The sequence below is a fragment of the Temnothorax nylanderi genome, unplaced genomic scaffold (assembly GCF_030848795.1).
Source record: "Temnothorax nylanderi isolate EJ_2023f unplaced genomic scaffold, tnyl_v1.0 TNYL_tig0286_pilon, whole genome shotgun sequence".
Lineage (NCBI taxonomy): Eukaryota > Metazoa > Arthropoda > Insecta > Hymenoptera > Formicidae > Temnothorax > Temnothorax nylanderi.
Window position 1 is genome coordinate 90964 of NW_027249348.1, and position 23199 is coordinate 114162.

At 45.2% G+C, this 23199-nt stretch overlaps 1 protein-coding gene across 2 annotated transcripts in view; it reads left to right on the plus strand.

Annotated features, from left to right (window-relative positions):
* The window catches only part of LOC139780592 (alanine aminotransferase 1-like), a 54057-nt gene that overhangs the window by 11955 nt on the left and 18903 nt on the right, over positions 1–23199 (plus strand). For both annotated transcript variants that reach the window (XM_071719292.1, XM_071719294.1), the window contains 2 exons: positions 12959–13291; positions 13889–14333. In XM_071719292.1, coding sequence (XP_071575393.1) covers positions 12959–13291; positions 13889–14333 — 778 coding nt within the window. The remainder of the gene's footprint in view (positions 1–12958; positions 13292–13888; positions 14334–23199) is intronic.

The window sequence follows — 23199 nt, forward strand, 5'->3', positions numbered from 1 at the left end:
CCGACCGCTACGATAGCGCTGTATTGTTCCTGCTCTACCGCACGAGCTTCCTCTCTTGTGTGTACTTATATATATGGCGGCTGTCGCGTTTTTGTGTTACCGGACACATTGTAATAAACACTGAAGTATAACGGACTGTCTTTAATAGTCTTCCCTGCCCAAAAAACTAACAATATTCAACCAATTAATAATTTTTAAAATATAAGTAATTTACCTGATACTATTTATTTATTATTGAAAAAATTAATAATCATTTTCTATTAATTATTAATTTTCAAATAAATAGTAATTTATTTTTGATAAACTATCTATTAATTATTTTAATAATAAAGAATTTATTTCTACTAATTACCAGTTTACAAAAGAAATTATATAATTCATTTTCACCTAAATACTAACTTCCACGAACTAGAAATTTTTCTTTGACAAATTACCAATTCTTTAAGTAATCTACACTTCTCACAAAAATTAAAGAAACACTATCTTTAAAAATAGGCAAAATTCAAGCAGCTGTAACTTTGTTAAAAATAAACGAAATTTAAATTTAAAAAAAGGATTTTAAAGCTTGAAATCTCTACTTTCGAAAGGTTACTATCATTTTTTAGTTTATGTGAGTTTGGTAATTTTTACATATAGAAAACTACGAGCTGGACAAAATAGAAAATTTTCCTCTCACTTTGTGGGCCTGTCACGTGCACAAAAAAAATCTGTGAACATTTTCGACTTTGTGAAAGCTTGAAGTTTTCCTTGGAAAATCTTTTTTTTTTTAATATTTCTACGATTTTTTGTTACTGATTTATCGCGGATTGAATAACAAATAAGCATTTTGACTTTGCTTGCTCATAACTCCCTTAAAAATCATCGTATCGCAATTCAAAAAACAGATTCTTAAAGCTGAAACTTTGCTCTATTGAACGGTATAATATCCAAATTTTTTTAAATATTCATTTTGACCCAGAAAACAATTGTGCAGAACAACAACACAAATTTATTTTTTATGTTTTTTTGTACTTTTAAGTACCCTGCATTAAAAAAAAATTTGCCAAATAGCTATGAGATTTTTTCATGGTGGCCACTATGGTTTTATAGAGCAAAACGTACAAAAGATTGTAAAATTGCTTAAAGAGGGTACACAAAATTGAGTTTTGGGAAATGTTAGGAAAACGAATAAATCTTACATATTCTTACGTATTTTGAGTCACAAAATCTTGAGCCAGCTCGGTTGGAAGACTCAAAATTTGTAAGAAAACGTAAAAAACGTAAAAAATTACATCTGAGAGTTTAAACGATTTCATGTTTTTCCACATTTTCCTTCATTTTCCATGTTTTTTCCGCTATAGACATAATTTTTATGGCCATTTTAGAATTTGACGACTCAAAATACGTAAGAATACGTAAGATATATTCGTTCCCCTAACAGTTCCCAAAACTCAATTTTGTGTACCCTTCTTAAGCAATTTTACAATCTTTTGTACATTTTGCTCCATAAAATCATAGTAGCCACCGTGAAAAAATCTCATAGCTATTTGGCAAATTTTTTTTAATGCAGGGTACTTAAAAGTACAAAAAAACAAAATTAAAAAATAAATTTGTTTTGTTGTTCTGCACAATTGTTTTCTGGGTCAAAATAAAAAAAGGTAAAATCGCTAATTTTTACATTATTTTCATCAATTTGTATCATATCTACGTTATTTAAAGAATTTGGCAATTATACCGTTTAATAGAGCAAAGTTTCAGCTTTAAGAATCTGTTTTTTGAATTACGATACGATGATTTCTAAGAGAGTTATGAGCAATCAAAGTCAAAAAGCTCATTTCTTGTTCAATCCGCGATAAATTAGTAACAAAAAAGCGTAGTGTTTGTAGACCGCTCGGTTTGCTTTCGCGTAGTGGGCGTCGAGAGAAGCACAATAATTGACTTCTGGAGATAGCGTAAAATTCATTTTAAAGCTGGTTACAGTTTCGCGCTCGCACCTTTACTTTAGCGCACTCGCTGCGATTCGATGTCGCACTCGCAATATCGCGGAACACTCGCCAAGCACGAGTGTCGCGAATGAATTTCTATGGCTCACTTAATTATACGAGTGTAGCGTACGGATTTTGCTAGCGCACTGACTTTTCGGGCAGGAGCCGGCAAGGAATCGCGGCCGGAGCTTCGCGTTAGGCCGCGAGGAATTTCGTGACGTGAAGTTCGCTGATTGGCTCCAAATCGTCTAGCGAACAGACTATTGGGCGCGGTACGTGCAATCACGCGATGTACACCTGCGAGTTTGTCGCTCGGGAAAGCACAAAAAAAGGGGGAAGGTAAATATTCGCGGTTTGGAGCATTTCGAGCGTTCTCGAACAATGCTCGCTTTCTCCTCGAATATTCACTTCGAGAATATTCCGTTCGCAGGTATTCAATTCGCAACATGCCGCCCGCCTCGTATTCGACGGAATGCGAAACAAACGGGGCTGACGAGGTCGCATAGAGGAGCTTCTTATGATCTAAAATGTTATGTACACTATTTACAGTTTAACTTAGCCTACGTCTGTACAATGGCCTTAAACTTAGTTATGAACAAAAGATAGCTTACTTCGAAGGGGAATCTACGAGTCCCGGCGGACTGATAGACGTAGGCATCCGACAGATCCGCGTTATTGGTCGTTTAAGCTCGGAGTTGGCGGTGCGCAATGTGACAACACGAACGCGACCGTCAAGTCCGGGGTGGACTTGCTGAATCCTCGCGAGCTCCCACTTTGAAGGAGGAAGCAAGTTATTTTTGAGTAAAACTAACTCGTTAACCTTAAGATTTTCGTGAGACTCGGTCCATTTGACGCGCTGTTGCAACGAATGTAAATAGTCCGACGACCAAGAACGCCAGATCTGTTCGAGCAAGGATTGTACGTGTTGCCATCGCGACAAACGATTCGCATTAATTTCGAGTAATGATTCCTCCGGTACGCTAGTGAGCGGTCGACCGATAAGGAAATGACCAGGCGTCAAAGCGGTAAAATCGGACGGATCGTCGCGGAGTGGAGAGATGGGTCGCGAGTTAAGGCACGCCTCTATCTTACATAATAGGGTTACGAATTCCGAGCGAGACAGGGTACGAGCACCAGTCACTCGCTTGAGATGTTGCTTAAAACTTTTCACTCCAGCCTCCCAAAGCCCGCCGAAGTGTGGTGCATCCGGGGGCACGAAATGCCACTTTACACCGTCGTTCGCGAGAATTTCCTTGAAGGGGGAATCGTTCATAAGAGCTCGAAAGCTACGTTGGAGCTCGCGGTCCGCGCCCCGAAAATTCGTGCCATTATCGCTGTACAGGTCCGATGGCAGTCCGCGTCGACTAACAAATCGTTGAAATGCCGCGAGGAATCCATCGGTGGAGGAATCCTCTACACATTCGAGATGGATCGCCTTAGTGGCGAGGCAAACGAATACCGCGACGTAGTGTTTGCTCCCCTTTTGACCACGGCCGACAACGGGGGTGATATTCATCGGTCCGGCATAATCTATGCCCGTGTGAGAGAAAGGAGGAGCTGGATTAACTCGGGGATTCGGGAGATCACCCATCAATTGCGTCGGCGTTTTCGCGGAATATCGAATGCATGTAACGCATTTATGGATGTGAGATTTGATCATGCTTCGCGCAGAAATTAGCCAATAATTCTGACGGAGACATCTAAGCGTGAGTTGAGTCCCTCCATGGAGGGAGCGTCGGTGAGCTTGATCGATCAAAAGCTCAGAAATATGATGTCTTGGGAGTATGACGGGGTGTCGCTCATTGTAACTCAGGGCAGAGTTTTCGAGCCGCCCGCCCAGCCGGATTAGTTGGTCTTTCCCGATAAAGGGGTGGAGAGAGCGTAAGGGACTTGATCGCGATACAGCGGCATGAGCGTGTAAAGCTTTCAAGTCATCCGAAAAACAGGTCGCTTGTGCCGATCGAAGCCAAAAGACGGAGGCTTCGTGGATTTCTTGTGCAGTCAGGGGCGACTTGACAAGCACAGAAGAGGCGACTTTATTTTTTAAGTTTTGGACGAAACGTCGAATGTACGCGGTAATACGAAGAAGTCGGATCCAGCTCGAGCAGGAAGTGGGCAGATCCCACTCAGGAGTTGGATCGACGAGATGAACGGTAACTTTACGCGCTTCGGAAGATACCGTTTGCAAAATGTCCTTTTCGATAGGAGCCTTTTGGGACGGCCACGAGGTCGGGGATTGGGTAAGCCACGGGGGGCCGGACCACCATAATTCATGGTGGACGAGATCGGCAGCAGTAGAACCGCGAGAAGCGCAGTCGGCAGGATTTTCCTGAGAGCGAACGTGTTGCCAACGTACGGACGGAAGGCGCGTCTGCACCTCGGAGACGCGGTTCGCGACATAGGAATTCCATCGGGAGGGATGTTGTTGAAGCCAAGCTAATACGATTTGGGAATCCGTCCATCCAAATAAGGGAGCTCGCATCAAGCGCATGGAGTTTCTTACCCATTCCATCAACCGACTTAATAGAACGACGGCTTTAAGTTCCAATCTTGGAACGCTGACGGTTTTTAACGGCGCGACCTTCGTTTTGGCCGCGAGGAGGGTAACCTGAATGTTTGTTGGAGAATGCGCGATTCGGAGGAAAACTACCGCGGCGTAAGCTTGAGTGGAGGCGTCCGCGAAGCCGTGCAATTCAACATCGAGTTTATCTTGACGCATCCCAGTCCATCGAGGAATGCGTATTTTGCTAATATTAGGCAAGTCAGAAACGTAAGTGATCCAATGATGCAGAAGATCATCGGGGATGGGAGAGTCCCAATCAATTTTACGGAGCCAGAGCTCTTGCATTAACATCTTGGCCGCGATAACTATCGGTGACGCCCAGCCGAGGGGGTCATACAGCTTTGCAATAAATAATAAAACGGAACGCTTAGTATGAACGGTCACGGCGTATGGCGAGATTACGAAAAGAAACGAGTCATCATGCGGAGACCAAGACAGGCCGAGGACCTTGAGCGTGTCATCGCGATTGATCGGATAGTCAGAGGATTCCCGTTGGTCCTCTGGGATATCCGTCAAAAGTTCGGCTGAATTCGCGGCCCATTTTCGGAGGGGAAAGCATCCGCGATTCATTATGCCCACGAGTTGCTTGCGTTTTTCGAGCAGAGACAGAAGGTCGTCTGCTCCGAAAAGCACATCATCGACGTAGGTCGACTCTTCGATTATCGAGACCGCGTCGGGGAAGTCGTTACCCTCGTTGCGAGCCAATTGAAGAAGGGAGCGCTGTGCGAGAAACGGCGAGGGTTTTTGACCGTAGGTTACGGTGAGTAGGCGATAAGGTAGAATCAACAGACTTTCGGGAGGGCGCCATAGAATTCGTTGGAAATCCGCGTCGTCCCGATGCACGAGTATTTGCCGGAACATTTTAGCAATGTCCGCCATGTATACGTAGAGAAAAAGTCGCCAGCGCAGAATTATCGCGGCGATGTCTTGTTGAAGTTTAGGTCCCGCCATTAGGAAGTCATTGAGCGCGGTTTTGTCGTCCGATGGGCTTGACGCGTTAAACACAACGCGTAACTTGGTCGTTGTACTCGATTCGCGTAAAACAAAATGATGCGGGATGTATATCGGGGGGTATGGGGGGCGCTCGTGCGCACGCACCGCCTCCATGTGCCCCATTGATTCGTACTCCTTTAGAAAATCGTGATACTGCGCGGCGATCTCGGGTTTCTGCGAGAGTCGGTGTTCCATTTTGGAATACAGGAAGGAAGCCTTTCGAAATGTGTCGCCGATGCGAGGGGGGCCGTTTTTGAACGGCAAACGCACAATGTAGCGTCCTTGTGAATCGCGAGAATGAGTAGTAGCAAAATGCCTCTCGCAACGTTCTTCTTCTTCGGTAAGAGGAGTGTGAGAGGGGATACTTTCGTTCTCCCAAAAACGTTGAATTAAGGAATTCGTATCCTCGCAGGATACGCAATGCAGAACGGAAGCCGATTCTCCAGCTGGACGAGCGGTGCCGGCAGGACCGGAGAAGATCCATCCGAAAACAGTAAGCTGACCCGTCGGTGTGCCGACCGGGCCTTGACAAAGGCCGTCGAGTAACAAAGATCCGTATAAATCCGCGCCGATTAATACATGAATCGGGTGATTACATGAGGGATCAGGATCTGCTAAAGGTAAATCGCGTAGATGCGGCCACATTGCGGCCGGCTTCGTTTGAGAGGCTGTATAAGAAGTGATTCGTTGATATACGTAGCCCGAAAAGGGGAATATTGGTCCCTGTTTGTCGCAGGGCGCGAGTGTGAGATTAACTTGAGACCGCGCGACTCCATTAAATTTTTCTCCAAAACAATGTATGTTCAACGCGGCACGATGACGCCTGGTTCGCATAGTCTGACAAAGAGATTCCGATATGAAACTATACGTCGAGCCTTGATCTAGTAGTGCACGTACTTTAAATGTGCGGCCCTCGATTGTACTTAAACTAACATACGCAGTAGCGAGAAGTACATGAGGCGGTTGCTTTACAAAATCTCGAGTAGCATGCACGTTTTGAACGGACGCGGAGGGCGCGGCCGGTGGCTCGGAAGCAGCGGCGACTGACACAGCAGATTGCACTGGAGACAGCGAGTTAATCGAGGAAGGCTCGCATTTGGTACCAACTTCCGTACCCTCGCTGTGAAGCAGCGAATGGTGAGCTTGGTGGCATCGATTGCACCGTCCTTTACTCGGACAATTGTTTAAAAAATGCTCGGTTCTCAAACAATTAAAGCAACATTTATGCTGTCGCGCGGCGAGTCGACGCTGCTCGACCGGCAGACTTAAAAATTTATTACACTTTGCCAGACCATGGTTTCCGGAACAACGGACGCATTTGACGGGCGAAACAGTATTCACCGAAGTACGAGCTTTATTACCGCGCGCACTATTCGACGCAGATTCGGATTGCGAAGGGTAATCCGCGAGACCGCGAATGCAAAGAGTCATGAAGTCATGAATCTCTTTATACGTAGGGTATGCGTCCGTATCGCCTCGTTTTAGATTCCATTCATTACGCGTTCGCGGACTAAACTTTTGAGATATAATGTAAACGAGGAGGTCGTCCCACGTATCGACCGGACGATCGAGATTCGCTAAAGCGGCGAAAGACGCGGACACATTATCGCGAAGTTTTTTCAGTTCGACGACGTTCTCGCCTTTCATCTTCGGTAAGTCGGCGAACAAATGAATGTGCGCGTAAATAATCGCGTTACGGTTGTCGTACTCGTCGAGAAGAAGCTGCCACGCTGCCTCGTAGTTTGCGTCAGAAATCTGAATGTTATTAATCAACAACGCAACCTCGCCGGAGAGGCTTGCTTTCAAGTAATGCAACTTTTGAGTTTTCGTGAGGGATTCATTCTTGTCTACGAGGGACTCGAAAATTCCACGAAAATTTTCCCATTCCGGGAAGGCACCCGAAAAGTTTGGAAGCGAGATACGAGGCAGATGCAATGACATGCCGGAGTGCGCGTCGCGATATGACGATTCGTTACCTCGATACGGCGCGCTCGGGGCGTCGTTACTTAATTTACCGATGACCTCGTGGAGAAATTCCTCTTCTTTGAAGTAGCGGGTCGACTTCTTCTCCTCCGCCGTAGCCGTCTGCAGCAGCTGGACATGGAGGGCTTGTACTTTCTCCCAGAGACCCTCCAAATTCGTCAGTCTCCCCTTCGTCTTAGGGAGAGTGATCTGAGCCTTGGGAAGCTTCTTGAAGTTAATCAGCGACCGTCGGAGCTGGTCAATCGCATTGCCTTGAGCAATGAGTAGATTTTCGAGATCCGAAGACATGTTAAACGGATGTCTGGATCGTGTAGAAATCTTTCAGACACTTGCGTGTCAATCTTCTTGTCGAGCGAAGACGCTCGTGTGCGACTCCGCGGCGAGTAGCAGGGCGATACTCGCGGGAGGCATGGACGTCTGGCACGTCTCGGTGCGCGACTCCGCGGCGAGTAGCAGGGCGATACTCGCGGGAGGCAGGGACGTCTGGCACGTCTCGGTGCGCGACTCCGCGGCGAGTAGCAGGGCGATACTCGCGGGAGGCAGGGACGTCTGGCACGTCTCGGTGTGCGACTCCGCGGCGAGTAGCAGGGCGATACTCGCGGGAGGCAGGGACGTACAGCACGTCGCACAGCAGAGCACTTAATGCCCTGAATGAGCCACTTATCGAGCACGTATCGAGGAGAACCCGATGAACCGGGTACTGTTCGAGCACGTGGGACGTGCGACGGTTCGAACGGCGAACTCCGTTTTCGAGCGAGTCGTGTAGGCGCGACGGTCTGTCGATCTCGGCGTAGCACGACGCGAGGCCCTTGAGGCGGTCGAACTGTTTATGCCGGTTTCGATTTTCACTAAGATCCGGCTCGAAGGACCATTTAATGTTTGTAGACCGCTCGGTTTGCTTTCGCGTAGTGGGCGTTGAGAGAAGCACAATAATTGACTTCTGGAGATAGCGTAAAATTTATTTTAAAGCTGGTTACAGTTTCGCGCTCGCACCTTTACTTTAGCGCACTCGCTGCGATTCGATGTCGCACTCGCAATATCGCGGAACACTCGCCAAGCACGAGTGTCGCGAATGGATTTCTATGGCTCACTTAATTATACGAGTGTAGCGTACGGATTTCGCTAGCGCACTGACTTTTCGGGCAGGAGCCGGCAAGGGATCGCGGCCGGAACTTCGCGTTAGGCCGCGAGGAATTTCGTGACGTGAAGTTCGCTGATTGGCTCCAAATCGTCTAGCGAACAGACTATTGGGCGCGGTACGTGCGATCACGCGATGTACACCTGCGAGTTTGTCGCTCGGGAAAGCACCAAAAAAAAGGGGGGAAGGTAAATATTCGCGGTTTGGAGCATTTTGAGCGTTCTCGAACGATGCTCGCTTTCTCCTCGAATATTCACTTCGAGAATATTCCGTTCGCAGGTATTCAATTCGCAACACGTAGAAACATTTTTAAAGAAAGATTTTGCAAGGAAAACTTTAAGCTTTCACGTTAGATAGTCGAAAATTTTCGCGGATTTTTTTGTGAACGTGACAGGCTCACAAAGTGAGAGAAAAATGTTCTATTTTGTCCAGCTCGTAGTTTTCTATATGTAAAAATTACCAAACTCACAGAAACTAAAAAATAATAGTAACCTTTCGAAGGTGGAGGTTTTAAGCTTTAAAATTCTCTTTTCAAATTTAAATTTCGTTCATTTTTAACAAAGTTACAGCTGCTTGAATTTTGGCTATTTTTAAAGATAAATTTAGTGTTCCTTTAATTTTTGTGAAAAGTGTATAATTTACTTTTACTTAAATATTATAAATTTTTATGTAAATAGTAATTTTTTGTGACTAATTACTAATTTGCTAATTCAATAAAAATTTAATTTGTTGTTATTGCTAATTTCGTAAATAATTAAAAAATTAAAATTTTTTGCCGATCCCTGCTTAACACTGCAAAATGCGTGATATCAGTACAAAATTACCTTTTTCCAAAAAGGTAAAAAAAAGGCGCCAAGTACACGCAATGTATTTTGTAAATTCAAAAATCCAACCTAAGTGGTAGCTTTATTTCTCCTTTACAAAATTATGTTACCTAACTTAACTCAAGTGACATGTATTTCAAAAAAAGATGTGAAATCTTTAAATTAAATTGCGCCAATTGCAAAGAAAATATGTATATTGCTTTGAAAAATAATTGTTATAATAGCTTCTTAATTCTCTTAACAAATTTTTAATATTACGAAGAATCATTTTAATTACAAAGAATTAAAGAAGTAACAGTACAAAATAAAAATATTTAATTAAAATAAAATAAATAAATTTTTCTTGTAAAAAAACTTGGCGCTGCTAGACTTCGAAATTTAAACATTAAAATTTAAACATTAGTACTAAGATTTTTGATTAAATAAAAAAACAATAAACATAATTTAGGGAAGAATGCAACAGGAGTAAAGAAGCAGCGCCAAGTTTTTTTACAAGAAAAATTTATTTATTTTATTTTAATTAAATATTGTTATTTTGTACTGTTATTTCTTTAATTCTTTGTAATATTAAAAATTTGTTAAAGAGAATTAAGAAGCTATTACACTTGGTTGGAGTAGGAAGACCCTTGAATAGGAACACAAAGATACCACATGGGTTTTATTTTTTAAAAGTAGTTGCACAACAATTATTTTTATTTATTAATGAATGATATATATGTTGTGACGTTGCAGTTTTTCTGCATCGTGGCAGCGTCTCCGGGTTTTGCGCCCGAGGACGGCCCAGGGAGGCGATTACGAAATCTCCAGGGGCCTAATTAAGTTGCGTTTCCGATCCCTTTCTTTTCGCTTGTATTATTAATTGGCACCTCGCCGAAGCGAAACACGGACGTTCCCGTTGGGATGCGGAGGATCTGGAAAATTGGAGTAAGCAGGGAGGACCGAGACGGGGAATCGACCGACGGAGGCGGTTATTAGGGAAGCTCGCGGGCAGCCGAATAAGAAGGGGTGCAAGGAAACACGCGCGCGGCGCGTGGTGCGGCAGCGGACGGAGCTTGATACAGCAGGGCCCCCGGCGCCTATAGAGGGCAGGTTCCACAGGAGGCCCCCGGTAACCGCCTTCCTAAAGCTGAGGTCTTCAATACCTAGGTCCGCCAGGGAGACCTTCTCTCTGGCAGTCCTGAGGACCTCCGCGTATGAGACCTTCTCCCCCTCCGGGACGGTCTACCCCACGACCGCCCTTTTGGGGGGAGCAGACACTCCCTTCCCCTTGGCCGGCCGACTCCGACCGGTCTCCCCATCCATCGGAGGAGGAGGGGGCACATTGCCCCCCAAACCTCCCCTGCTCCCAGAGGTCCGCGACCCCCCCCCCCCGGCTTATCCGCACGGAGGCCCGCCACTCCGAACCGCGCTCCACCCGTCAATCCTCCTGGCGGGGGGGGGTGCCCTCCTTCTGCTTCACGAGAGAGCGTATCTCCCTCATGAAGCCCTCCAATTTGCGTTCGAAGGTCCTGACCCGAGAGCTAACCCCCGAGTCGTCGCCGGACCCCCGAACGCCCGCCACAAAAACTGGGACATCCGTCCCCCTCTCAACCACACGAGGCTCCGCTTGTACGGGAACCCCGCGTACCGACACCAATGGCACTATCTCCACCTCCATGGAAGAGTCTTCCCCCACGGAGCCAGAGAGCGTCCTTCCACTCTCGCGTGCGTATGTCCGCACCTGCGTGGAGCCGTTCTTCACCGACGCCTTCCACGGCACCGACTCCGTCTGTGCGGAGACATCGCATGTCTCCACGCCAGACTCGCTCCTTTCCGTTAGGAGCTTTATCTCGAGGGCCTCCACCCTCATAGCGAGGGCGGATCTCTCCTCCTCCAACTGCCTAAATCTTTCTCGAGTTTTATCCTTCCTTTTAGCCCCCTTTTCCACCTCGGAGAGTGCATCTAGTGCCCTCAGTCCAATCTCCTTCGTAAAGAAGAAGATCCTCCTCTGGTCCTAAATGGCCTCAGGCGTAGTCTTCATCTGCATCAACCTAGTCAACGCCGCCCTATTCTCCCTATAAAGGGAGATTATGTCCTTATTTCGGAGTTCCTGCGCCCATGACTCCTCCTCCTCCTCCGACAGAATCGGAGGGGGATTAAGTCCCGCACGCTTGGTTGGGTGCGCTCTCTCCTCCTCACTTCCTCCCCCCCCGAAAAGCACCCTCTTGTTCCCTCCGGAGGAGGGAGTTTCCACCCTCCGGAGTACCACCTTGCAATCCTTTTTGGCGGCGATCGCCAGTTCCTCCGCCGGGCTCGCCCCCAACCCGGCGGATGGCCCATCGTTCGATAATGACGAAAGGGATGGCTAGGACAATAACCCCCCCCCCCCTCGCCGACCTCTGAGTGTCCGATCACTCTGGGACCTTTTCTTTCTTTTTATCCGCCATATTGTACAAAAAGAGTTGGTTTGATTTCGGGGTGTCCTTCCCCTAGGCTGGTTGGCTTCCGTGTCTAACGAGCCTAGCCTGCCCGAGCTTGGGTACCCCGGGTTCGCCAAACCGGGTATCAGTGACGCCTCCCAAGAGCCCCTAAGAGCTCCCAAGAGCCGCCATTGACCCCTGGGGGGAGCGTATAGTATCTTGGCGACAGAACCCTTTCACGATTCCGAATATTGCGTCCTTGCGCGCCGAGCGTGGCGCAGCATTTCTTCCACTTAACTATATTTCATGTCTAGTATTAAGTTCTATTATGTAATTCGCGTTTACTTTCTTCTTTGCGATGTTAATTCGAGTCAATATCTAATTGTATTTGGTTCGATTGTATCAGAATAATTTCGATTCAGTTATATCATTACGGTTTGCCGCGGTTTCATACAGAGTTCTGTTAATTCTCCTGTTCGATTTTCCATTAATTCATTGAGGTAATTCTACGAGTTCATTATTCAATTATTTAGTTCAGATTGCTATGTAACTTCCACTACTCAATCATTTAATTCACTAAATTCTTGCTCGTTGACACCTAATTTCGTCCACAGCCGTTAGGTCGAGCTGGCCGATCTCTCGCACGTCTGACTAATTACGCTTTCGTGTTTATTTTTGGATTTTCGCGATTTTGGTATAAATTCGTGGATGCGAGCTTACGCGTCTGGCGCTCAACTTTGATTCTGAGTATAATTGTCGGACTGTGTGAGAGACCCGTTGAAGAGGCCCGTCATCCTTCTCTCCTCACCTCCCCTTTTGATCCGTTTTGCGTCTCGAGCGTGATTACCGAGTAAAAAGACGTGACAATGTATATTGAGGTATCGATTTTTTTCAGAAACGACAGTTGAAACATAAAAAGTTATTTGAATTGTAAGCAATCAGAAATGAGAATCGCTTCAAAGATTCGAATAAATAATAGAATTTCACCTTTTGTTTCAACAAAAATCCGATTTATGTAGTTTATAGTCACTTGGAAATATTAGAAAAATAAATACGAAGATCGCGATTGAAATTAAGATCATTTCTCTTTATAGGGTGTTAAAAAACCCTTTAAAGAGGTGACGAAATCGACTGGGGGTGATGCCCACGCGATGGGCCAGCAACCCATTACGTTCCTACGGCAGGTGCTTACTTTAACTGTCTCGCCGAATCTGTTGAACGATCCAAGCTACCCGGAGGACGCGATGGCTCGCGCTCGGATGGTCCTGGAGGGCTGCAAGGGCGGCAGCGTGGGCGCATACTCGGAATCGGCCGGCATCGAGCGTGTTCGCAAAGATGTTGCACGATATATCCAGGAACGCGATGGCGGTATTCCCTGCGATTACCACAATATCATTCTCTCGAACGGTGCTTCCGACGGTATCAAGGTACGCAGACTCGAAGCATCTTTCTTGTCTTTTTGTTATTCGAAATTGGAAGCAATTATTTGGAAACAATCTAGTTATTTAGTAACGTTCTGAAAAATAGATTGTCAGATGTCAAAGTAAAAATCAATTTTAAGTAAAAAAAAAGTTGAAAAGTTTTGCAATCTTGTTACTATTTTTTTCGGTAAATATTGACAAAAGGGGGCCCAGTTCCTATGACCTTAACCTTGACATATATTATACAGGTCACCCTTCTGAGTAACCTTCAGAACGATCGACGGCTAAAACTTCCTGAAGGTTATTCAGGTGGGTAACCCCTATAATATGTCAAGATCAAGATTATAAGAGCTGGGTCCCCTTTTGTCAATATTTATCTTTTTTTCTATATAATATTAAAAAATAAAAAGTTATTTTATGAGAATAGCGCATATATTATTTACATATCTATATATTAGAGAGTGATTTTGACGCAATACACGATATATAAAATTCAAATTGGCAAATTCTGGTATTTTGGACAAACTGATGGGATACTAACTATTAGTGCTATATTTTGTCTTTCTTCATCGCATCCTTGTCTTTCGAATTTTTCCTTTTCAGTCATTCCTAAGGCTATTCAACGAAAGGATCGATGATAAGCCATCCGGCGTAATGATCCCGATTCCACAGTATCCTTTGTTCTCGGCAACTGTGGCGGAGTTTGGTCTCGCCCAGATTGGATACTATCTGGATGAGAACAACAAGTGGTCGCTGCAGATCAACGAGCTAGAACGAGCACTAGGAGAGGTCAAGGATACGTGTAATCCTCGAGTGCTAGTAGTGATCAATCCCGGTAATCCAACTGGTCAAGTATTGACTCGCAAGAACATCGAAGACGTCATCCACTTCGCTCATAAGCATCATCTGTTTCTGCTGGCCGACGAGGTCTATCAAGACAACATATACGACAAGGACAGCGCGTTCCATTCTTTCAAGAAAGTCATGACAGAGATGGGCGAGCCGTATTCGAAGATGGAACTCGCGTCGTTTATGTCAATCTCGAAAGGTGCGTGAGAAAAGATGGAATCAGGAATATAACTCGTTAGGAGTCGCAATTTATTTCGAACGTTAGACTTTTGGCAATTTAAGGGACATTGAATTCGTAACCCCTTGGCTGTTAGGCGAAAAAAATGCTGATGGGCCGAAAATGCTTCTAACAAAAGAGTTAATAAAATTATAAAAAAATGCTTTCTGGAGGTTTTTTGAGTCGCTAAATCTAAATTTGAGGTCAACATTTCAAAATTTAAAATAACGGAAAAGTTTATAAAAATTCTTATAAATTAATTTTTATGCAAACTGAGCGATATTTGAAATTATTTGGCCGTCATAATAAGTCCGTCATTTAAAATTAATAAATTTCAATTTTAAAAACGGAATGAGCGGCTTTAAAAGCTCTTCAAAACTTTTTATGCAATTAAACTATATTATGAACTTTTTGCTTATCATATTAAATTTGCCATTTTAAATTCTTGAATTTTTATTTTAAATTTCAAATCGACTTTAAAAACTTTTAAATATAAATTTTTATGCAAATTGAACAATTTTATTTTTAGTCAGTTATTTTAAATTTCGCAATTTTGATTTTAGATTTGACTTCAGCAACCCCACAAACATATAGACCGCTATTTTAAATTTCGCAATTTTGATTTCAGTAACTCCACAAACATATAGATATAGGGCCCTGTTCAAATTGCTCCGTTAAAAGTATCTTTTCTTGAATGTGCGGATTTTTCCGTCATGAACAGTCCTGGCCAGTGTTTTTGCGGATATTTCCATCATTGATAGTCAAGGGGTTAAATTACATTCACAAGTTTTGCGACCCGTTTTCCTTCGGTCTCGCTAGCCAAAGGGGCGGTCCCGCAAATTAACTGCTAAATAGATGGTAACTCCGCGGTATCCGCGACATGTTTCTACCGACGAAACAATCTTTCTGGGCGCCAGGTGCGATTATGCGCACCACGTTCGACAACTTGATACCCGATCTCGATATCTGCCACCCGGACGTGAGCTCAGGGCGTCGGTAACGTTCTTTTCGTGGAGGAGTAAGGAGGGGGCGTATCACAATTAGCACAAATTAAATAATAACAATGTATTTCAGACAAATGATAGACCAAATATAGAGAAGCAATGAATTTCAGACATGTTAAATAAAGTCGAAACGCGGTAACCTAATCGGCAACTAATACACGCGCGGAGCACGCGATAACATCATGTCCGCGAGACTCCCCTTCGAGCGAGCACGACGATACTTGCCCGAACGAACGACGCAAAATATTCGCGAGACTCTCCAGCGAGTCCGGCAATCTCGACAATCTGTTCGCCGGTGCGACGTCACATATCTCCCGGAACGTACCACCCGAGGTACGCTTCCGCTCGCGACACGTCGTACTAGCTTCGACACGTTCTCATCCGGATGAACGCGAATACGCAATACTATGAATCCGAATACGCAACGATTCTCACAATCACGACATTATACAGTAAACGCGAATCCACAACTCCTTTCACGAGCGCGACACGTGCACAACGTTCCACAATGCGCGCCACTCGCGGTACGCCTTTATCCACAAACACGCAATAATATACAAGAATACATAACCAACGCGAATTGACTGTCGGCCGCGTCAGAGCTTCTGAGGGGGGGGGGGGGCTTTCTAATAAACTTCCGGGCTCTATCTCGCCCGGCCCCGCGATCACACGGTCAACCAGAATGCTAATGTAATATAACCGGTACCTGTAACTGCGGAAACAGGTAGCCAAATCTATCGACGGTAATCTAATCGATATCTGTAATCAACATTCTCGGGTCACGGCCGAGATCGAGCCCTTAATACCGCGATAGTGCTCCTCGGCTATGGCTGGCTCGACAGTGACGAGTGGTCGGCCCGGCGGGACCACGCTGGAGCCCCGCGCATGCGCTCCAAGCTCGCAGTTTTCCGCCCCGCCGATCTGTCGCGAGTGCCGCCCTGCTCGCGTATCCGCTGCCTGCCCGCGGCAAGTTTAATCGGCTGTCATAATGTACGGGCCCATCTCAGTTTTAGCCAGGCTGGCCAGGCCGTGGCTGTGTTGCTCGGCGCCCTAAGTACCGCCGGGGGAGGCATCCGGGGCGCCCACTCGCTCCGCGGTAGCGGTGTCGTTTCCCTCCACTATGCTGCGACGGGGCCAAGGATGTGCTGTGCGAGACATTCCATGCGCTTTGGCGGCGGCGGGGCCGTGTGACCCGCCCGTCGGTCAACCACTCTCTCCAGCGTCTCCCAAGCGTCCTTTCTTCCCTCGTTGCGACACCAGTCGTTACATTCCTCCGTCGCCAATCACACGCTCCGGCACCACCCGTCGTACCTACGAATCTAACTTATATTAATTAGCGCAAATAGCCCTCCCCTACTCAAGTCGAGGCGCCATCTTCGACCTTTCCCTCGGCCGAGCTACCGTCTGGGCGGTGGACGCGACATTGTCACGTCACAGTTTATATTTTCTTACAATTAGTTGAAATGTCGATATTTGATTTGAAAAGACATTTTTCTTGGTTATCAAGTTATGAATTCATGAATCAAGAAACACGGTAGTGTCTCGCGCCAAGTATACGCGAAGCGAGACCGCACCGTGGATCATTTACGCGACGCGACGAGTTGCGAGTACCCGAGATTTTGAGATCTCTATGACCAGTGAACGGATCAAGTTCTAACTAGGCGTAATGGATAGCTTGGACCAAATTTATATAATAAAAGTGTCTTTATTTTTCCGTTACGTGCCCTACGAGCGGAGATATTGCGATGCAAAGTCCAAATGTGGAAATTTTTATTTAAGTAACGTCCACGTCGTCGTCGTCGTCGTCGGACAAAAATGGCGGCTGGTGTGTCACTTTTCTGTTTTTGACACGAGAGGGCAGTGATGCCCGTGCAGACCGTGCACTGCAGTGCACTGTCGCAGTGCGTGACAGCATATGTATGTACGTGTGCGTTCTGCGCTCAGTGCAGATAGTGCGTTCAGCCGGTTTAACGCTATGTTTACGCGAGCATTACTTCTGTAGTAACTTATGATAATTCCTCCACGTAAACGGAGTTTTGTGGTATTCCGTTTAAACGAGTGAATTATCGTAAGTTACTGCAGAAGTAACGCTCGCGTAAACGTAAGTCAGTTATAACCTAGAAATAAATAGTGACAGTCGTGACCATCGCCGCGTGATAGATACCCTGACGGTAACCATCTCCGAATATAGAAATCGATTAAAAACGGCTATATCTGTATCGTTTTAATCGTATTTTATCGGATCTATCGTTGCATATTTAGAAGACAGATAAAACATTAATCGAATCGAATCGGTTTTTATCGTTTTAGATCCTAATAAGGAAATAACTATACAAATTTTATAGTTATGCATACAAGTATTTTGTAACGTGAATTTCTGATAGAGTATCGTAAATAAACGATTCACTAACCATATTAAAAACGATAAGAAATTTTTTATCGTTTTTCTATATGTACAATTATTGCCCGTCTGAATCAATCGTATATACACGATATAGTATATATCGTTATTTATGGTAATAATTTTACCGTATGCATTAATACGGATATATAAGAATAAAATGATAGACATCTCATCGATATTTATATGACTTAACCGAACCAACACATCTATCGTTTCTTATCAGGATTTTCTGATACAACTTATCATCTTCTTTAGGCAGCAATCGGTTTGTTTTCTATCGTATATCAATGATATAAATTGAATCTGCATCAACAAATCGGCGATTAGTTCGCGACAATGCCGCTAGGCCGCGCATGATGCAAAACGCTTCTCGTATTTAAAATACATCCAGTCATAATAGCATATAAGCAGACCCCCCTGCAAGGCGAAAAGTAGAGAAATCCAGTATCGTAACTGGAGGGATCTCTTCCTATAAGGACCTCCTGGCGGTAGCCGCCCCGGACACCGAACACAGAGCCCAGCGGCATCCGACTCCTGGCGCTAGGTGCCCCGTTCCCGGCGTTCTTCGAAACGATAAAAACCGATTGAAAGAAATGAATCGGTATGAATCTGATTCCTTAATTCACAGATTTGTAACGATTGAAATGGATTGACTAAAACCGATTCATTAACCATATTAAAAACGATAGAAATTGATGTGCAGTTGATAAGACATTTACGATAGGATCCTAAGTATTTTGTAACGTGAGTTTCTGATGGAGTATCGTAAATAAACGATTCACTAACCATATTAAAAACGATAGAAACTGATGTGCAGCTGATAAGACATTTACAATAGGATTCCAAGTATTTTGTAACGTAAATTTCTGATAGAGTATCGTAAATAAACGATTCACTAACCATATTAAAAACGATAAGAAATTTTTTATCGTTTTCTATCGTTGGTGGTTATCAGGGTAGTGATAGTGAAATACATATTAACGGCAGGAAGCTGATGCCGAGGAGATCTTTAAGAAGGAAGGTATCCAAAATCGCACACGTACGTATATGCTGTCTTGTAAAGTTGTAAAAGTTGTAAAAGTTAAAGAGAACGAGAAAGTGATCTGTATCTATATGCACGTGTGACAGGCACTATTTTTCTGAAAAATCTATCGTATTTATATGCACGTGTAACAAGCACTATCGCGTAATAAAGATTTCTCCAAAGTATGTTGATTATTTTTTAGTAATACATTTTGTGTAGTAAAAAAGATTCTGAGAAGGAAAATCGTCACTCATGTTCCGTTTGTTTCTAATTTATCACGATATCAATAAGTAAGAAAATGATATTTAAAACGACAATTTATGGATATACATATATTTCGCTTCTTACTTTAATTAGATATTATATTATGTTATTTAAACTTTAATATAGTATCTGATTGATATATATTATATTCAGCAGAACAAATTAATAATAGTCCTTACTTGCAATTCAAGATGTAATTGGCAATGTGAATACATGACCCATTCGAAAAATGTTTTAGGATAAAAATATAAAAGATCACAATTTAAGCAGAAAACAGTTTGTGTTTTTGGTTAAAGCAGAGAATACTCTGTATGGGCGCTACTACTTATAGTTATACGGTATTCTACCTTAGTCTGCTACTGGTGCGTGAGTAGGAGTTGGCTCAAGGATTGTGAATCGCAAAGGAGGTTAGAAATGGAGGCAACACAATTTATATCTGGTATAAACGAAATATATTTACATATCTACAGATGTTTGTATGTCAGTGTTTTTGCTAGTTTGACGCGTAAACCTCCTTTCTGTTTTGTTTGCGTGGCGACGTCTCTCTTTGCCGGCTCCTGGCTCGTCTGGGTGGCTACTGTCGTCGATACGGTGTCATCTCGCCTCATTGGCCCTGTATCGGTTTGGGTCGAGACATCGCGTGTCCGCTTCTCGTCGCTGGCTGGGACCCCAGCCTGACCAGGCTTGAACCGCTTAATGGAATCGACAGCGGGAGAGAAAGTACTCGTGACACTTGTCACGCCGGACGATGTCGAGGAGAGAATTATGTTTCTCTTCCTTACAGCGATAGCCCCGAGGTGCAACGGTTGGGTCCGTCGTCGCTTAGTCGGGTCTTCATCCTTCTTGAATCGCTCTTCGAATAAGCGAGGCGTCTTGCCCTTATCCGGCTTACTGCTGGGAGCGTGGGACGCCAGGATCGGTCGACCACGCGTCAAGCGTCCGTGTGCCGTAACAGGGATGAGGAGATTCTAACCTGCGTGGTGAGCGACTGAGCGCTGTGGCAGGTTGAGAAGTGACTGATCCCTCAGTTAGGCGACTATGCGCCTTTTATAGGCTGGCGACTCGCGCCTGTGCTGGGCGGCCGTGCGCCGTTATTCGCTGGCAGGCGACTCGCGCCGTGGAAGCGGCTAGCGCTATGGTTGGTCAGTAGGCGACTCGCGCCGTCAAAGCGACCGAGCGCTGTGATTGGTCGACAGGCGACTTGCGCCTTGAAAGCGACCGAACGCTGTAATTGGCCGGCAGGCGACTTGCGCCTTGAAAGCGACCGAGCGCTGTGATTGGCCGGCAGGCGTCTTGCGCCGTACAAGCGGCTAGCGCTGTGATTGACCAACGGGCGACTCGCGCCGGGTAAGCGGCTAGCGCTGTGTCGTAGGCGACTATGTGCCGTGTGGTTTGGCAAGCGTCTCGCGCTTGTGCCTCGGCGACTGGCGCCGTGAGGGTGACGAGCGTCTTGCGCTTATGTCGGGCGACTGGCGCCTTGGGGCAGGCTTAGCGTTTATGTGCTTTTACCTAGGCGAATAGCGCCTGAAAATATCTGCCTCGGTCCCGTAGGGGGTCTCCCTTTATACTCGTTGGTGCGGAATCTTGAACTCGAAAGAATGCGTGGGCGATGCGACGCCTAGCGGCGTTGCCGCGAACTGCCGGTATTACAGGCGCCGCGCGGGTGTGTACCAATGGTGGCGCGTGCCGCCACACTCTGTACTTATGCTTTCTACTATTTTCTGTTTTAATAAAGATTGATCATTTTAAAATATATAAACTACTGCGACTTTTCAATTTTTGTACTTCTTTGACTGCTGCAGACCTTGAGTGGAAATGTCCACTATAATCGTGCATACCAGCTCGCTTCTCGGGAAAAAATGGAGGAGATCTGACCATGTCTGATTTGATAAAATGAGATACAACGAGATCTGAAATTCAAGTAAAGTCAGATCTGATTGGATACAATTTTATCTAGCCAGATCTGCATGGCCATATTTGATCACATGCAGCCAGATATGCTGAACTATAATCCGATCTCACCTGATCTGACCAGACCCAGCTCACCTGATCAATTGGATCTTTTCTGATCTAATCGGACATTATCTGATTGCTTCAGATCTCCTGAAGTACGAGCAGACATTACGCCTCAGATCTTGTCGGATCTGAGCAGACCTAGCCAGACATATCTTAATCTCACCAGATAAGACCAATCTTGGCTTACAAAGTTGTGTTGCTGATCCAATCAGATCTCTTCCGATCTTGCTGGATCTGAGCAGACCTAGTCAGATATATCTTGATCTCACCAGATAAGACCAATCTTGGCTTACAAAGTTGTGTTGCTGATTCAATCAGATCTCTTCCGATCTTGCCGGATCTGAGCAGACTTAGTCAGACATATCTTGATCTCACCAGATAAGACCAATCTTGACTTACAAAGTTGTGTTGCTGATCCAATCAGATCTCTTCCGATCTTGCCGGATCTGAGCAGTCCTAGTCAGACATATCTTGATCTCACCAGATAAGACCAATCTTGGCTTACAAAGTTGTGTTGCTGATCCAATCAGATCTCTTCCGATCTTGCCGGATCTGAGCAGATCTCGTCAGTATAGAACTTATAAAAATTTCGTTCTCAAATCGTCCATTATTAATTTTTACACCCAATGTTGGACATTATATCTGTTGGGATGGCTGGGAACGGTGATGGATCGAGTAAAATACGCAGATGTAAAAAGGCACGCTGCAATCTTTATTTGACGAAGTCAAGTCAAGCGGGCGGGCTTCGAGACGGTAGAGCACAGATCAAGTGTGTTCAGAAGAGTAGCTACACCGTGCGTAATGATAGGAAGATAGGTGGCGGTCCGTCCAATGAGGAGCCGCGTTAAGGCGGTAACGCATGAGGTCGCCAATAGTGCGTGTCGCCGCAGAAAAAACGTAGATCCGGGGACTCTCCAACACTCCCCCTCGAGACGCACTCCGATTTACTAGGTAGCGACGAATGGAGTCAGCCCGATTAATCTGAAACATTTCAAATGCTTGGGTCCGGGTAGACTCTTAGTTAACACGTCTGCAACCATATCCTCCGTGGGGATGTGCTCAATGCAAAAGTGTCCTGCGAGTAAAGCTTCGCGGACAAAATGGTGTCTCAAGTCGATGTGCTTGCTCCTTGAGTGAAATACGGGGTTCTCTGCAAGTTTCTTAGCCCCATACTGTCGCTAAAAACGATGATGTCTGCCAAATCGTGTAAACCCAGTTCCATCAAAAAGCTCCGCAAGTAGATTGCTTCTTTAGCGGCATCAGAGAGGCTCATGTACTCCGCTTCGGTCGAAGAAAGCGCCACAGTCCTCTGCTTCCTGGCTTCCCACGACACGGCGCAGAATGCTCAGAATGCTCAGAATGAAGGTGTATCCAGTGAAGGAACGCCTGTCGATTAGACAATTCCCCCAGTCGGCGTCAACAAATCCTTTAAGTGGGTCGGAGTCGGCCTCAAAAGTTAATCCTAGGTCGGTCGTCCCTCTCAGGTAACGCAATACGCGTTTGGCAGCAGTCCAATGGATGCTCCCGTAAGAATTACTGAACTGGCCCAGCGAGCTAACTGCATACGCGATGTCCGGCCTTGTAGCCACCGCCAGATATGTGAGGGCGCCAACAAGCTCACGGTATGGCAGCGCCTGGATATTGGGGTCAGAGGCGTCCTCAGGGTGCCATTACATGGAGCGCGGAAACGCGGAAACGCGGAAGCGCGGAAGACAAAATTTACTAGATTTCCATCGATCCGTTCCGTTCATTTGATTGCCTTATATTACATGGAGCACAATTTGCGCGGAAAAGCGGAATAGGGAATTATAAAATAAGAATGTTTAGCGGTATTTATTGATTAAAATGCTTGTATTCAATAAATAAACTGAAAAGATAAGCATACTAATACAAATTGCAATGAATTAAGTCAACACACATTTAATAAAGGAATATAAATGTCTAGTTATCACCATATTGTTCCGCTTTTCCGCGCAAATTGTGCTCCATGTAATATAAGGAAAAATAAACTTGCGGAACGAGCGCGTCAAATGTTCGTTCTTTTTCTCTGTACTGTTGCACTCAGATACCTCAGATAGGTTATGTATTTTTATAATATATTCTATCCCGCTTAGAATATTGTGGACAGTTCTCCGT